Source organism: Carcharhinus amblyrhynchos, unplaced genomic scaffold (genome assembly GCF_965287045.1).
Source record: "Carcharhinus amblyrhynchos unplaced genomic scaffold, sCarAmb.v2.hapA scaffold_58, whole genome shotgun sequence".
NCBI lineage: Eukaryota > Metazoa > Chordata > Chondrichthyes > Carcharhiniformes > Carcharhinidae > Carcharhinus > Carcharhinus amblyrhynchos.
The window spans coordinates 185338-202693 of record NW_027649798.1 but is presented as its reverse complement, the minus strand read 5'-3'; the positions used below and the strand labels follow the sequence as shown (position 1 = coordinate 202693).

The 17356-nt window shown below is 45.5% G+C and overlaps 1 protein-coding gene across 1 annotated transcript in view; it reads right to left on the bottom strand.

The window, feature by feature from the left end:
* Positions 1–17356, bottom strand: part of btbd9 (BTB (POZ) domain containing 9) — a 226368-nt gene that overhangs the window by 169889 nt on the left and 39123 nt on the right. Inside the window, exon 4 of the mRNA XM_080182504.1 lies at positions 4643–4907. Coding sequence (XP_080038630.1) covers positions 4643–4907 — 265 coding nt within the window. The remainder of the gene's footprint in view (positions 1–4642; positions 4908–17356) is intronic.

The window sequence follows — 17356 nt, the reverse complement described above, 5'->3', positions numbered from 1 at the left end:
TAGGCATATGGATAACATTGGAATAGTTTAGGTTAGAGGGTCATTAGATTGGTTCCACTGGTCGGCGCAACATCGAGGGCTGAAGGGCCTGTACTGCACTGTAATGTTCTATGTCTCTAACTGGCCCTAATTTTGCCCTAACCAACCTTTCATTCTTGACATACCTATAGAAAGCTCTCGGGTTCTCCTTGATCCTATCTGCCAAAGTCTTCTCATGTCCTCTTCTAGCTCTTCTTAACACTCTCTTTAGCTCCTTCCTGGCTAATGTGTAACTCTCCAGCGCCCTAACTGAGCCTTCATGTCTCATCTTTACATAAACCTCCTTCTTCCTCTTCACCAGAGATTCAACTTCTTTAGTACAGCACGGTTCCCTCACTCGACCACTTCCTGCCTGCCTGACAGGTTCATATTTATCAAGGATTCGCAGTAACTGCTCCTTGAATAAGCGCCACATTTCAGATGTTCCGAGCCCCTGCAATTTCCTACTCCAACCTACGTATCCTAAATCTCGCCTCATAGCCTCATTATTACCTTTCCCCCAGCTATAACTTCTGCCCTTCGGTATATACCTATCCCTTTCCATCACTAAGGTAAACGTAACCGAATTGTGGTCACTATCACCAAAGTGCTCACCTACCTCCAAGTCTAACACCTGGTCTGGTTCATTACCCAGTACCAAATCCAATGGAGCTTCACCTCTTGTTGGCCTATCTGCATACTGTGTCAGGAAACCTTCCTGCACACATTGGACAAAAACTGACCCCTCTAACGTGCTTGAACTATAGCTTTTCCAATCGACATTTGTAAAGTTAAAGTCCCCCATAACAACTACCCTGTTATTCTCGCACCTATCCAGGATCATCTTTGCAATCCATTCTTCTGCATCTCTGGAACTTTTTGGAGGCCTATAAAAAACTCCCAGCAGGGTGACCTCTCCTTTCCTGTTTCTAATCTCAGCCCATACTATCTCAATAGACAGGTCCACACCAAACGTCCTTTCTGCCACCGCAATACAGTCCTTGACTAACAATGCCACACCTCCCCCTCTTCTACCACCTTCTCTGCTCTGACTGAAATATCTGAACCCTGGAACCTGCAACAACCATTCCTGTCCCTGCTCTATCCATGTCTCTGAAATGGCACAACATCAAAGTCCCAGGCACCAATCCAAGCTGCAAGTTCAACCACCTTATTGCGTATGCTCCTCGCATTAAAGTATACACACTTCAACCCACCCTCCTGCCTGCCAATACTCTGGCTGGAGTATAGCACAGTACAGGCCCTTCGCCCCTCACTGTTGTGCCGAGCTATGTCCAATCCCAAAATCAAGCTATCTCACTCCCTATCATTCTGGTATGCTCCATGTGCCTATCCAATAACCGCTTGAAAGTTCCCAAAGTATCCGACTTCACTATCACAGCAGGCAATCTATTCCACACCCCAACCACTCTCCCAGCAAAGAATCTACCTCGGACATCCTTCCTATATCTCCCACCATGAACCTTATAGTTATGGCCCCTAAAAACAGCTACATCAACCCGAGGAAATAGTCTCTGCATGTCCACAGTATTTATCCCCCTCATCATCTTATAAACCTCTATTAAGTCACCTCTCATCCTCCTCCGCTCCAAAGAGAAAAGCCCCAGCTCCCTCAACCTTTCCTCATAAGACTTACTCTCCAAACCAGGCAGCATCCTGGTAAATCTCCTCTGCATTCTCTCCAGTACTTCCACATCCTTCTTATAGTGAGGTGACCAGAACTGAACACAATATTCCAAATGTGGTCTCACCAAGGTCCAGTATAGTTGCAGCATAACCCCATGGCTCTTAAACTCAAACCCCCTGTTAATAAACGCTAACACACTATAAACCTTCTTCACGGCTCTATCCACTTGAGTGGCAACATTCAGAGATCTGTGGATATGAACCCCAGGATCTTTCTGTTCCTCCACATTCCTTAGGACCCTGTAATCCGCATTCAAGTTTGTCCTACCAAAATGAATCACCTCACACTTATCAAGGTTAAACTGCATCTGCCACTTTTCAGCCCAGCTCTGCATCCTATCAATGTCTCTTTGCAGCATGCAAGAGCCCTCCTACTCATCCACTACTCCACCAATCTTGGTGTCATCAGCAAATTTACTAACCCACCCTTCAGCCCCCTCTTCCAAGTCATTGATAAAAATCACAAATAGCAGAGGGCCCAGCACTGACTCCTGTGGTACACCGCTGGTAAGTGGCCTCCAGTCTGAAAATTTTCCTTCCACCACCACGCTCTGTTTTCTATGATACAGCCAGTTACTTATCCAATCGGCCAACTTTCCTTCTATGCCACATATCCTTATCTTCTTCATGATCCTACCATGGGGAACCTTATCAAACGCCTTACTAAAATCGATATGTACGACATCAACTGCTCTACCTACGTCCACACACTTAGTTACCTCCTCAAAGAACTCAATCAATTTGTGAGGTAGGAGTTACCCCTCACGAAACCATGGTGAATCTCCCGGACTAAACTGAGTATTTCCAAATGGTCATAAATCCAATGTCTGAGGACCCTTTTCATTAACTTACCAACTACCGAAGTAAGACTAACTGCCCTACGGACCACCGAAATAAGACTAACAGGCCTAAGTAAGACTAACTGGCCTGGAAGATATTTTGAGAGATAGGATCTATAGGCATTTAGAGACGCAAGGACTGATTAGGGACTGTCAGGATGACTTTGTGAGTGGAAAGTCATGTCTCACAAATTTGATTGAGTTTTTTGAAGGGGTAACCAAGAAGGTAGATGAGGGCAGTGCACTTGATGTTGCCTACATGGACTTTAACAAGGCCTTTGACAAGGTACTGCATGGTAGGTTGTTGCATTAGGTTAAATCTCACGGGATCCAGGGTGAGACATCTAAATTGATACAAAACTGGCCTTGAGGGTGGTTGTAGAGAATTGTTCTTCAAACTGGAGGCCTGTGACCAGCGGTGTGCCACAGGGATCAGTGCTGGGTCCACTGTTATTTGTCATTTATATTAATGATTTGGATGAGAATATAGGAGGCATGGTTAGAACATAGAACATAGAACACTACAGCACAAACAGGCCCTTCGGCCCACGAGTTGCACCGATCACATCAACACCAACCAATCTATAGACCTATCTAGAACCCCCAATCCCATTAAATTCCATATACTCATCCAGAAGTCTTTTAAAAGACCCCAGCGAGTTCGCCTCCACCACCACTGACGGCAGCCGATTCCATTCACTCACCACCCTCTGAGTGAAAAACTTACCCCTAACATCACTTCTGTACTTGCCTCCCCGCACCTTCAATCTGTGTCCTCTCGTAGCGACCATTTCAACCCGGGGAAATAGCCTCTGAGAATCCACCCTATCTATTCCACTCAACATTTTATAAACTTATATCAGGTCGCCTCTCAACCTTTTTCTCTCCAGAGAAAAGAGTCCCAGCTCCCTCAACCTAACTTCATAAGGCATGCCTCCCAGTCCAGGCAACATCCTTGTAAATCTCCTCTGTACCCTTTCAATAGCTTCTACGTCCTTCCTATAGTGAGGCGACCAGAACTGCGCACAGTACTCCAAATGAGGCCTGACAAGGGTCTTATAAAGTTGCAGCATTACCTCCCGATTCCTAAACTCAATCCCTCGTAAGTTAGTAAGGTTGGTAAGTTTGCGAATGACACTAAGATTGGTGGCATAGTGAACAGTGAATAAGTTATCTCCAATTGCAATGGGATCTTGATCAATTGGGCCAGTGGGCTGACAAATGGCAGATGGAGTTTAATTTAGATAAATGCAAGGTGATGCATTTTGGTAGACTGAATCAGGGCAGGACTTACTCAGTTAATGGTAGAGTGTTGGGAAGAGTTACAGAACAAAGAGATCTAGGGGTACGTGTTCATAGCTCCTTGAAAGTGAAGTTACAGGTGGACAGAGTGGTGAAGAAGGCATTCGGCATGCTTGGTTTCATCGGTCAGAACACTGAATATAGGAGTTGATACATTTGATTAAGTTATACAAGACATTGGTAAGGCCACACTTGGAATACTGTGTACAGTTGTGGTCACCCTATTATAGAAAGAGTGCAGAAAAAGTTTATTAGGATTCAACCGGGACTTGGTGGTTTGAGTTATAAGGATAGACTGACAGAATGAGACTTTTTTCCTCTGGAGCATAGAAGACTGAGGGGTGATTTTATAAAGGTCTATAAAATAACGAGGGGCATAGGTCAGCGAGATAGTGAATATTTTTTCCCAAAGGCAGGGGAGTCTAAAACTAGAGGGCATAGGTTTAAGGTGAGAGGGGACAGATACAAAAGTGTCCAGAGGGCAAATTTTTCACACAGAGAGTGGTGAGTGTCTGGAACAAGTTGCCAGAGGTAGTAGTTGAGGCAGGTGTAATTTTGTCTTTTAAAAAGCATTTAGACAGTTACATGGGTAAAATGGCTATAGAGGGATATGCGCCAAATGCAGGCAATTGGAATTAGCTTAGGGGTTTAAAATATGGGGCAGAATGGACACGTTGGACCGAAAGGCCTGTTTTCATGCTGTAAACCTTTATGACTATGAATCTGTAGCATGTCTAATATGTACTGGGCTTGTCTGTCACGTATCCAATACTTACTGAGCATGCCTCTGTAGTTCAGTTCCATATCTCGGCTCTCTGAGCGGATCTTGATTGCATCTAAAATGGTGTCAGCAGACACCATTGCTGCCGGCCGTACAACATTGAGCAATTCCGTCAAAGTCATCAGGGGCAAGCGGACTGCCTTCATAATCTCCCCATGTCTCTCATCTGGATTCTGTTTACACCAGTTCATCAGTGCCAGGAAAATATCCTTCTCTGCAGCCGCAAAGGAATCTCGACAGACGACATTGAGCAGGGCTGCCTGTTGGTAGATATTGAGATACAACATTGAACAGCCAAAATGTGGAGATGCCAGCATTGGACTGGGGTGGGCACAGTAATAAGTCTCATAACACCAAGTTAAAGTCCAACAGGTTTATTTAGAATCATAGAATCACAGAAAAACTACAGCACAAACAGGCCCTTCGGCCCACAATTTGCGCCAATCGTATCTCTACCTACTAGGCTTATCTGTAACCCTCAATCCTATTACGTCCCATGTACTCATCCAGAAGTCTCTTAAAAGACCCCATCGAATTTGCCTCCACCACCACCGCCAGCAGCCGATTCCACGCTCCTACCACCCTCTGAGTGAAAAACTTACCCCTGACATCTCCTCTGTACCTACTCCCTAGCACCCTAAACCTATGTCCTCTTGTGGCAGCCTTTTCAGCCCTGGGGAAAATGCCTCTGAGAATCCACCCGATCAATACCTCTCAAATCTTATACACCTCTATCAGGTCACCTCTCGTCCTTCTTCTCTCCAAGGGGAAAAGCTATCTCAACCTATCCTCATAAGGCATGCCACCCAATCCAGGCAACATCCTTGTAAATCTCCTCTGCACCCTCTCAATGGCTTCCACATCCTTCCTGTCATGAGGCGACCAGAACTGAGCACAGTACTCCAAGTGGGGTCTGACCAGGGTCTTATACAGCTGCAGCATTATCTCCCGACTCCTAAACTGAATTCCTCAATTGATGAAGGTCAGTACACCACACCCTTCTTAACCACATCCTTTACCTGCGAAGCTGATTTGAGAGTCCTATGGACCCAGACCCCAAGATCCTTCTGATCTTCCACACTGCTAAGAGTCTTACCCTTGGTATTTTATTCCTCCATCCCATTTGACCTGCCAAAATGAACCACCGCACACTTATCCGGGTTGAAGTCTATCTGCCACTTCTCCGTCCAGTCTTGCATTCTATCAATGTCTCACTGCAACTTCTGACATCCCTCCACACTATCCACAACACCTCCAGCCTTCGTGTCATCGGCAAACTCACCAACACATTCCTCCACTTCCTCAACCAGGTCATTTATAAAAATCACAAACAGCAAGGGTCCCAGAACAGATCCCTGGGGCACTCCACTGGTGACCGACCTCCATGCAGAAAAACAGTATTTCTCAACAATAAATACAGATTAGAAATATTAATTTAGGGTCTCACACATCTCTTGTGGATCTGCACACAGATGACCGAGTTGACATTTAAGAAGCACTACTCTCTCCCTAGTTACTCTTTTGCCCTTTATGTATTTGTAGAAGTTCTCTGGATTCTCCTTTGTCTTATCCTCCTTGCCTTACAAGATCACGACAGATCAGCCATGATCTTATTGAATGGCGGGGCAGGCTCGAAGGGCTAGTTGGCCTACTCCTGCTCCTATTTCTTATGTTCTTACGTTCTTATGTTATCTGCCAAAACAATCTCATGTCCTCTTTTTGTCCTCCTGATTTCTCTTTTAACTCTACGCTACACCTCCAATACTCTTCAAGGGATTCACTTGATCCCAGCTGCCTATGCATGTCATGTGCCTCTTTCTTCTTCTTGTCCTGGGCCTCGATATCCCCAATCATCCAGGGTTCCCTACTTCAGCCAGCCTAGCCCTTGACTCCAAGAGGAATGTGTTTATCCTGAACCCTGGGTTAACACACTTTTGAAAGCCTCCCACTTACCAGGCATCCCTTTGCCTTCCCATAGACTTCCCCAGTTAACTTTGGAAAGTTCCTGCCTGATACCGTCAAAATTGGCCCTGTCCCAACTTCGAATTTTAACTTTTGGGCCAGACCTATCATTCTTCATAGTAATCTTAAAACCAATAGAATTATGATCACTGGTCCCAAAGTGATTGCTCACTAACACTTCTGTCACCTGCCCTTCCCTATTTCCCAAGAGGAGGTCAAGTGTTGCCCCCTCTCTAGTCGGACCATCCACATACTGAATGAGAAATTCCTCCTGAATACACTCAATAAATTTCTCTCCATCCAATCCTCTAATACTATGGCTGTCCTAATCAATGTTGGGTAAGTTAAAATCTCCGACTATCACCACCCTATTTGTCTTGGAGCCATCTGTAATCTCCTTACATATTTGCTCCTCAATTTCCTGCCGACTATTTGGGGCCTATAGTACGACCGTATCAAAGTGATTTCCCCCTTCTTATTTCTCAGTTCTATTCATATAGACTCAGTGGACGACCCCTCAGATATATCCTCTCAATACGGTCATGATGCTTTCCCTAATCAAAAACGCAACTCACCCTCCTCTCTTATCTCCTGTTCTATCTTTCTGATAGCATCTGTACCCTGGAACATTGAGCTGCCAGTCCTGTCCCTCCCTTAGCCATGTTTCAGTAATTACTAGAATGTCCCAGATCCACATACCCATCCATACCCTGAGTTCATCTGCCTTGCCTGTCAGGCCTCTTGTATTGAAATAAATGCAGTTTAATCTGGATTTCCCTTGCTCTCTTTCTTTCTTTTGCCTGATCTGTCTGGTACTAGGATTACTGACACTGCCTTTACAGTTTAATGTGCTCTCTTTATCTTCTGTGCTGTTCTCAAACTTCTCTTCTGTCTCCCTGCTGTTCTGGATCCTAGCCCCCTGCCAAACTAGTTTAAACCCTCCCGAGTGGCTCTAGCAACTGTCCCTGCCAGGATGTTAGTCCCCATCCAGTTCAAATGTAACCTGTCCCTCTTGAACAGGTCAGCCCTTCCCCAAAAAAATCTCAATGATACAAAAATCTAAATCCCTGCCCCCTGCACCAGCTCTCAAGCCAAGCATTCATCTGCCTAATCCTCCTATTCATACTGTCACTAGCACGTGGCAGCGGTTATCCGTGGGCTTGCGGCACAGAAATGCCTGTCTGTGCCTCTAACTTTGTCAAGGGCAGGTCGTGCCTTACGAGCCTAGTTGAGTTCTTTGATAATGTGACTGAACACATTGACGAAGGAAGTGCCGTGGACGTGGTGTACATGGACTTCAGCAAGGCGTTTGATAAGGTCCCCCATGCAAGACTTCTTGAGAAGGTGAGAGGGCATGGGATCCAAGGGCCTTTGGCCTTGTGGATCCAGAACTGGCTTGCCTGCAGAAGGCAGAGAGTGGTTGTGGATGGGTCTTTTTCTGAATGGAGGTCAATCACCAGTGGGGTGCCCCAGGGATCTGTTCTAGGACCCTTGCTGTTTGTCATTTTCATAAATGACCTGGATGAGGAAGTGGAGGGATGGGTAAGTAAGTTCGCTGATGACACGAAGGTCGGTGGTGTTGTGGATGGTCTGGAAGGGTGTCAAAAGTTGCAGCAGGACATAAATAGGATGCAGGACTGGGCGGAGAAGTGGCAGATGGACTTCAACGTAGATAAATGTGTAGTCGTCCATTTTGGCAGAACCAACGGGATGAACGAGTACACTATCAAGGGCAGGAGTCTTAGTAGTGTTGAAGAGCAGAAGGATCTTGGGGTCCGGGTCCACAGGACTCTTAAATCGGCCTCGCAGGTGGAGGATGTGGTCAAGAAGGCGTATGGTGTACTGGCCTTCATTAATCGAGGGATTGAGTTTAGGAGTCGGGAGGTAATGCTGCAACTTTATAAGACCCTTGTCAGGCCTCATTTGGAGTACTGTGCGCAGTTCTGGTCGCCTCACTATAGGAAAGACGTAGAAGCTATTGAAAGGGTACAGAGGAGATTTACAAGGATGTTGCCTGGACTGGGAGGCATGCCTTATGAAGTTAGGTTGAGGGAGCTGGGACTCTTTTCCCTGGAGAGACAAAGGTTGAGAGGCGACCTGATAGAATGATAGTTTATAAAATGTTGAGAGGAATAGATAGGGTGGATTCTCAGAGGCTATTTCCCCAGGTTGAAATGGTCGCTACGAGAGGACACAGATTTAAGGTGCGGGGAGGAAAGTACAGAAGTGATGTTAGGGGTAAGTTTTTCACTCAGAGGGTGGTGAGTGAATGGAATCGGCTGCCATCAGTGGTGGTGGAGGCGAACTCGCTGGGGTCTTTTAAAAGACTTCTGGATGAGTATATGGTGTTTAATGGGATTGGGGGTTATAGATAGGTCTACAGATTGGTAGGTGTTGATGTGATCGGCGCAACTCGTGGGCCGAAGGGCCTGTTTGTGCTGTAGTGTTCTATGTTCTAACTAGTGAGTCCCCCATTACTACTAATTAAGGATAGTCAGCATGGCGTTGTGAGTAGAAAATCATGTCTCACAAATTTGATTGAGTTTTTTGAAGGGGTTTCAATGCGAGAAGTGTAACAGGTAAAGCAGATGAATGTAGAGCTTGGATTAGTACTAGGAACTATGATGTTGCTGCAAGTACAGAGACTTGGTTAAGGGAAGAACAGGATTGGCAGCTTAACATTCCAGGGTACAGTTATTTCGGGCAGGATAGAGGGGGATGTAAAAGGGGTGGGAGAGTTGCACTACTGGTTGAGGAGAATATCACAGCTGTACTGCAGGAGGACATCTCGGAGGGCTCATAGAGTGAGGCAATTTGGGTAGAGCTCAGAATTTGGAAGGGTGTAGTCAAAATGTTCGGGGTTTACTATAGGCCAGCCAACTCCCAGCTGGAGATAGAGGAACAAGTATGTAGGCAGAATTTGACAAGGTCTAAAAGTAACAGGATTGTTGTGGTGGGAGATTTTAACTTTCTCTATATTGACTGGGATTCACTTAGTGCTAGGGGCGTGGATGGGGCAGAGTTTGTAAGGAACATCCAGGAGGGCTTCCTGAAACAGTATGTAGACAGTCCAACTAGAGAAGGGGCCATTCTGGACCTGAGCCCAGCCAGATGGTCAATGTTTCAGTTGGGGAGCAGTTCAGGAAAAGTGACCACAATTCAGTAAGCTTTGATGGACTGATGGATAAAGATAAGTGTCGTCCTCAAATGAAGGTGCTAAACTGGGGAAAGGCTAATCACAACAATATTAGGCAGCAACTAAAGAAAGTAGATTGGGGGCAGATGTTTGAGGACAAATCAACATCTGGCATGTGGGAGGCTGTCAAGTGTAAGTTGATAGGGATTCAGGACCGGCACATTCCTGTAAGGATGAAAGATAAGTATGGCAAGTTTTGGGAACACTTGGATAATGAGAGATATTGTGAACCGTGTCAAAGAAAAAAAGGAAGCATTTGTCAAAGCTCGGAGGCTGGGGACACACGAAGCAAGTGTGGAATACAAGGAAAGTAGAAAGAAGCTTAAGCAAGAAGGAGGGCTAAAAGGGGTCATGAGAAAGCATTCACCAGCAGGATTAAGGAAAGTCCCAAGGCATTTTATACAAATATAAAGAGCAAAAAGGTAGCCAGGGAGAGAGTTGGCCCACTCAAGGACAAGGGAGAGAATCTGTGCGTGCAGCCAGAGGAAATGGGCAAGGTATTAAATGAGTACTTTGTGTCAGTATTCACCAGAGAGAAAGATTTGGTGGATGATGAGTCTGGGAAAGAGTGCGTAGATAGTTGCAGTCATGTTGAGATCAAAAAGGAGATATTGGGGTTCTTGAGAAACACTAAGGTAGATAAGTCTCCAGGACCTGATGGAATATACCCCAGAATACTGAGAGAGGCAAGGGAGGAAATTGCTGGAGCCTTGAGAGAAATCTTTGTATCCTCACTGGCTACAGGGAAGGTCCCAGAGGACTGGAGAATAGCCAATGTTGTTCGTTTGTTTAAGAAGGATAATAATAATGATCAAAATAATTACAGGCCAGTGAGCCTTACATCAGTGGTAGGGAAATTATTGGAGAGGATTCATCAGACAGGATTTATTCCCACTTGGAAATAAGTGCACGTATTAGCAAGAGACAACATAGTTTTGTGAAGTGGAGGTCGTACCTCACTAACTTGATCGAGTTTTTCGAGGAAGTGATGAAGATGATTGACAAGAGTTGGGCAGTGGTTATTGTCTACATGGACTTCAGTAAGGCCTTTGACAAGGTCCCTCATGGCAGACTGGTGCAGAAGGTGAAGTCACATGGGATCAGAGGTGAGCTGGCAAGGTGGATACAAAACTGGCTTCGTCATAGAAGACAGAGGGTTGCAGTGGAAGAGTGTGTTTCTGAATGGAGGGCTGTGACTAGTGGCATTCCTCAGGGATCAGTGCTGGGACCTCTGCTGTTTACAATATATATAAATTATTTGGAGGAAAATGTAACTGGTTTGATCATCAAGTTTGCGGATGGCACAAAGGTTGGTTTATTTGCAAATAGTGATGAGGACTATCAGAAGATACTGCAGGATATAGATCAGTTGGAGACTTGGGCGGAAAGATGGCAGATGGAGTTTAATCCAGACCAATATGGGATAATGCATTTTGGAAGTCCAATACAGATAGGAAATATACAGTAAATGGCAGAACCCTTAAGAGTATCGATAGGCAGAGGGATCTGGGTGTACACAGATCATTGAAAGTGGCAATGCAGGTGGAGAAGGTAGTCAAGAAGGTATACGGCATGCTTGCCTTCATCGGCCGGTGTACTGAGTTTAAAAATTGGCAAATCATGTTGCAGCTTTATAGAACCTTAGTGGGGCCGCACTTGGAATATAGTGTTCAATTCTGGTTGCCACACTACCAGAAGAGGACACAGGTTTAGGGTGCTGGGGAGTAGATACAGAGGAGATGTCAGAGGTAAGTTTTTCACTCAGAGGGTATGGTGGATGCGTGGAATCGGCTGCCAACAGTGGTGGTAGAGGCGGATTCGATGGGGTCTTTTAAGAGACTTTTGGAACTTAGTAAGATAGAGGGTTATAGGTAAGCCTAGTAGGTAGGGACATGTTCGGCTCAACTTGTGGGCCGATGGGCCTGTTTGTGCTGTAGTTTTTCTATGTTTCTACGAAGGATGTGGAGGCTTTGGAGAGGGTACAGAAAAGATTTACCAGGATGTTGCCTGGTATTAACTATGGGGAGAGATTGGAGAAGCTTGGTGTGTTCTCACTGCAATGATGGTGGTGGTGGTGGTGGCGGGCGGGGTGGGGGGAGCAGGGGCGACCTGATAGAAGTCTCCAAGATTATGAGAGGCATGGACAAAGTGGACAGTCAGAAGCTTTTTCCCAGGGTGGAAGAGTCAATTACTAGGAGACATAGGTTTAAGGTGTGAGAGACAAAATTTAAAGAAGATGTACCATGTTTTTTATACAGAGTGTGGTGGGTACCTCGAAACTTGCTGCTGGGGGAGGTAGTGGAAGCAGATACAATAGTGACATTTAAAGAGCGTCTTGGCAATTACATGAATAGGAGGGGAATAGAGGGATATGATCCCTGGAAGAGAAGGGGGTTTTAGTTCAGTTGGGCAGCACAGTCAGTGCAGGCTTGGAGAGCCGAAAGATCTGTTCCTGTGCTGTAATTTTCATTTCTCTTTGTTATGTTGCAGCTGTACAAATCTTTGGTTAGGCCACATAGAAGTATAGGGGAGGCGATGGCCTACTGGTAATATCACCAGACTATTAATCTAGAAAATCAGTTAATGTTCTGGAGATCTGAATTCGAATGCAGCCATGGCAGATAATGGAATTTGACTTCAAATAAAAAATATCTGGGTTAATCATGAAACCATTGTTGATTGTCAGGAAAACCGATCTGGTTCACTATAATGTCCTTTACAGAAGGAAATCAGCTGTCATTACCTGGTCTCACCTATATTCAGTTCAACAGCAACTAGGGATGGGCAATAAGTGCTGGCCCAGCCAGTAATGCCCATACCCCACGAATGAATAGTTGGAAAATAGGAGCAGAAGGAGGCTCTTCAGCCCTTTGAGCCTGTTCCGCCATTCATTATTATCATGACTGTTCATCCAACTCAGTAGCCTGATCCCATCTTGCCCCCATATCCTTTGATCCCCTTCACTCCCAAGGGCGATATCTAACTGCTTCTTGAAAGTATACGATATAGAAAGCTACAGCTACTATAGTAGTTCGGGTCATCTACTATAGGAAGGATGCAATTACACTGGAGTGGTTGCAGAGGAGATTCACCAAGTTGTTGCCTGGGATGGAATGTTTCAGCTGTAAGGAGAGATTGGATAGGCTTGGATTGTTTTCTCTGGAGCAGTGACAGCTGAGTGGTGGGTCTGATTGGGGTATATAAAATTGAGGGACACGGACAGGGTGAGTAGGAAGCAGCTATTCCTTTCAGTTGAAAGGTCAGTGACGAGGGACATAATTTTCAGGTGAGAGGCAGGATGTTTAGAGGGGATTTGAGGAAAGGCTTTTTCATCCAGAGGGTCTATAAGTTGGAATGCCCTGGTTGGGAGGATAGTAGAAGTGGAAAGCCTTACAACCTTTAAAAATACCTGGGTGAACAAATCAAATGTCATAATATTCAAAGCTGTGGGCCAAGTTACATGTATAGAAGTTACATGTATACTAGAAAAATGGGCTGAAAAATAGCAAATGGAATTTAATGCAGACAAGTGTGAGGTATTGCACTTTGGAAGGACAAACCAAAGTAGAACGTACAGAGTAAATGGTAGGACTCTGAAGAATGCAGTTGAACAGAGGGATCTGGGAATACAGGTACAGAATTCCCTAAAAGTGACGTCACAGGCGGGTAAGGTCGTAAAGAGTGCTTTTGGTACATTGGCCTTTATAAATCAGAGTATCGAGTATAAAAGTTGGAGTCTTATGGTAAGGTTATATAAGACATTGGTGAGGCTGAATTTAGAGTATTGTGTACAGTTTTGGTCATCTAGTTACAGGAAGGATGTAAATAAGGTTGAAAGAGTACAGAGAAGGTTCACAAGGATGTTGCTGGGACTTCAGAAGCTGAGTTACAGAGAGAGATTGAATAGATTAGGACTTTATTCCCTGGAGCGTAGAATATAAGAACATAAGAAATAGGAGCAGGAGTAGGCCATCTAGCCCTTCGAGCCAGCCCCGCCATTCAATAAGATCATGGCTGATCTGTCGCTGCTCAGTTCCACTTTCCCGCTTTCTCCCCATAACCCTTAATCCCCTCTTATCAAAAACCCATCAACCCGCGTCTTAAAAATATTCAGCGAGGCAGCCTCCACCACTTCAACGGGCAGAGAATTCCAGAGATTCACCACCCTTTGAGTGAAGAAGTTCCTCCTCAACTCCGTTCTAAACCACCCCCCTTTTATCTTGAGGCTGTGCCCCCTAGTCCTACTGTCTTTTTTGAGCGGGAAGCGTCTCTCCACCTCTATCCTATCCATCCCATTCATCATCTTATACGTCTCAATGAGATCTCCCCTCATTCTTCTAAACTCTAACGAGTACAAGCCCAGTTTATTCAGCCTCTCCTCATAGCTCAACCCCCTCAACTCCGGTATCAGCCTAGTAAACCTCCTCTGCACTCCCTCCAAGGCCAAAATATCTTTGCGCAGGTGCGGCGCCCAAAACTGCACACAGTACTCCAGCTGCGGCCTCACCAATGCCCTATACAGCTGCAGCAAGACCTCCCTACTTTTATATTCAATCCCCCTCGCTATGAAGGCCAGCATCCCATTCGCCTTCCCGACCACCTGCTGCACCTGCAAGCTGGGTTTTTGCGACTCATGCACAAGGACCCCGAGGTCCCTCTGCACCGTCGCCTGCTGCAGTTTTTCGCCACGTAAGTAATGGTCCTTCCTACCAAAGTGGACCACCTCACACTTGCCAACATTAATTTCCATTTGCCATTTCCTGGCCCATTCGCCCAGCCTATCTAGATCCTTCTGCAGACTCTCCACACCCTCCGCACAATTTGCCGTTCCCCCTATCTTGGTGTCATCAGCAAATTTCGACACCCTACACTCGGTTCCCTCCTCCAGATCATCTATATAAATGGTAAAAAGCTGAGGCCCCAGCACCGACCCCTGGGGCACTCCACTAGTCACCATCCGCCAATCCGAATAGCACCCGTTGACCCCCACTCTCTGCCTCCTATTTGACAACCAATCCTCTATCCATGCTAACACCCTACCCCCAACTCCATGTCCCTCGACCTTCTGCAATAACCTCTTGTGAGGTACTTTGTCAAACGCCTTCTGAAAATCTAGAAAGACCACATCCACCGGCTCTCCTCTATCCACCGCCCTAGACACATCCTCATAGAACTCCAGTAAATTTGTCAGACACGACTTCCCTTTAATGAAACCGTGCTGCGTCTGCTCTATCAAGCAATTCCCTTCAAGATGCCTCGCAATTTCCTCCTTAATGACAGATTCTAACATTTTACCTACCACAGACGTTAAACTAACCGGCCTATAATTCCCCGCCTTTTGCCTGGCACCCTTCTTAAACAACGGCGTAACATTAGCCGTTTTCCAATCATCCGGCACTTCCCCGGAATCCAGCGACGTCTGGAAAATAACCACCAAGGCATCCACTATCACCTCCGCCATTTCTTTCAGAACCCTCGGATGCATTCCATCCGGTCCTGGGGACTTGTCCACAATCAGCCCCTCCAGTCTGTCGAGCACCGCCTCTCTAGTAACAGTAATGTCATTAAGACCCTCCAGTCCTACCACCTTTCCATCGCTAACACCCGGCAAATTATTCACGTCCTCCTCCGTGAAGAATGAGGGGAGATTTGATAGAGGTGTATAAGATTTTGATGGGTATAGATAGACTGAATGCAAGCAGGCTTTTTCCACAGAGGCTTGGGGAGAAAAAAACCAGAGAGCATGGGTTAAGGGTGAAAGGAGAAAAGTTTAAAGAGAATATTAGCAGGGGCTTCTTCACGCAGAGATTGGTGGGAGTGTGGAATGAGCTGCTGGATAAAGTGGTAAATGCGGGGTCACTTTTAACATTTAAGAAAAACTTGGACGGGTTCATAGATGAGAGGGGTGTGGAGGGATATGGTTCAAGTGCAGGTCAGTGGGACTAGGCAAAAAATGCACAGACAAGAAGGGCCAAAAGGCCTGTTTCTGAGCTGTAATTTTCTATGGTTCTACATGGATAAGATGGTTATAGAGGGATAAGGGCCAAATGCAGGCAATTGGGATTAGCTTAGGGCTTTAAAAAAAATGCCAGCATGGGCAAGTTGAGCCAAAGGGCCTGTTTCCACGCTGTAAACCTCTATGACACTAAGTGTTGGAAAGTGGAATTAGTGTAAATTTAGTGTAGTTTGTTGGTACTAACTTGATGGAGCAACTGTTTTGTACTGTATGATTCTGACATATAAAAAAGACATGGCAATAAACACGGGTGATTTTAATATGCACATAGATTGGAAGAATCAAACTGGCAAGGATAGCCTGGAGACAGAGTGCACTGAACATGCTGAAGATTGTCTCTTGAAACAGTATGTTGTGGAACCAACCAGGGAGCAGGCTACTCTGGGTTTGGGATTAATTGATGACTCCAGGGAATAGTAACCATAGTATGATGGAATTCAAAATTCAGTTTGGGAGTGAGAAAGTGGAGATCCTGGACTTCCCCAAGGCATTTGATAAGGTGCCGCACAGAAGGTTAATTCACAAGGTTAGATCACATGGGATTAGGGGTAATTTATTAGCTTGGATCGGTGACTGGCTGATGGACAGAAGGCAGAAAGTTGGGATAAATGGATTTTTTCTGGATGGCAAGAAATAACTAGAGGAGTGCCACAGGGTTCGGTCCTTCGGTCCCAGCTATTTACAATCTATATTAATGACTTGGACACAGGGATAGAAGGTTCTGTAGCCAAATGTGAGGTGACACAAAAATAGTTGTAATGTGGAAATAAGAAATTTACATACAGATATTGATAAGTTAGGAGAATGGGCCAAAATGTGGCAGATGGAGTTTAACATGGCTAAGTGTGAGTTCGTGCATTTTGGTTGGAAAAATGAGAATAGAACATAGAAAATAGAACATTACAGCGCAGACAGGCCCTTCGGGCCTCGATGTTGCACCGACCAGTGAAACCAATCTAATGATCCTCTAACCGAAACTATTCCAACGTTATCCATATGTCTACCCAATGACCATTTGAATGCCCTTAAAGTTGGTGAGCCCACAACTGCTGCAGGCAGGGCATTCCATGCCCTTACTACCCTCTGAGTAAAGAACCTACCTCTGACATCTGTCCGATAATTATCACCCCTCAATTTAAAGCTATGTTCCCTCGTGTTTGCCATCACCATCCAAGGAAAAAGGCTCTCACTGTCCACTCTTTCTAATCCTCTGAACATCTTGTATGCCTCAATTAAGTCACCTCTTAACCTTCTTCTAAAAAACACAACCTCAAGTCCCTCAGCCTTTCCTCATTAGACCTTCCCACCATACTAGGCAACATCCTGGTAAACCTCCTCTGCACCCTTTCCAATGCTTCCACATCTTTCTTATAATGCGGCGACCAGAACTGTACGCAATACTCCAAGTGCGGCCACACCAGAGTTTTGTACAGCTGCAACATGATCTCACAGCTCCGAAACTCAATCCCTCTACCAATAAATGCTAACACGCCATACACCTTCTTAACAAACCATGTTGCAACTGTACACAACTC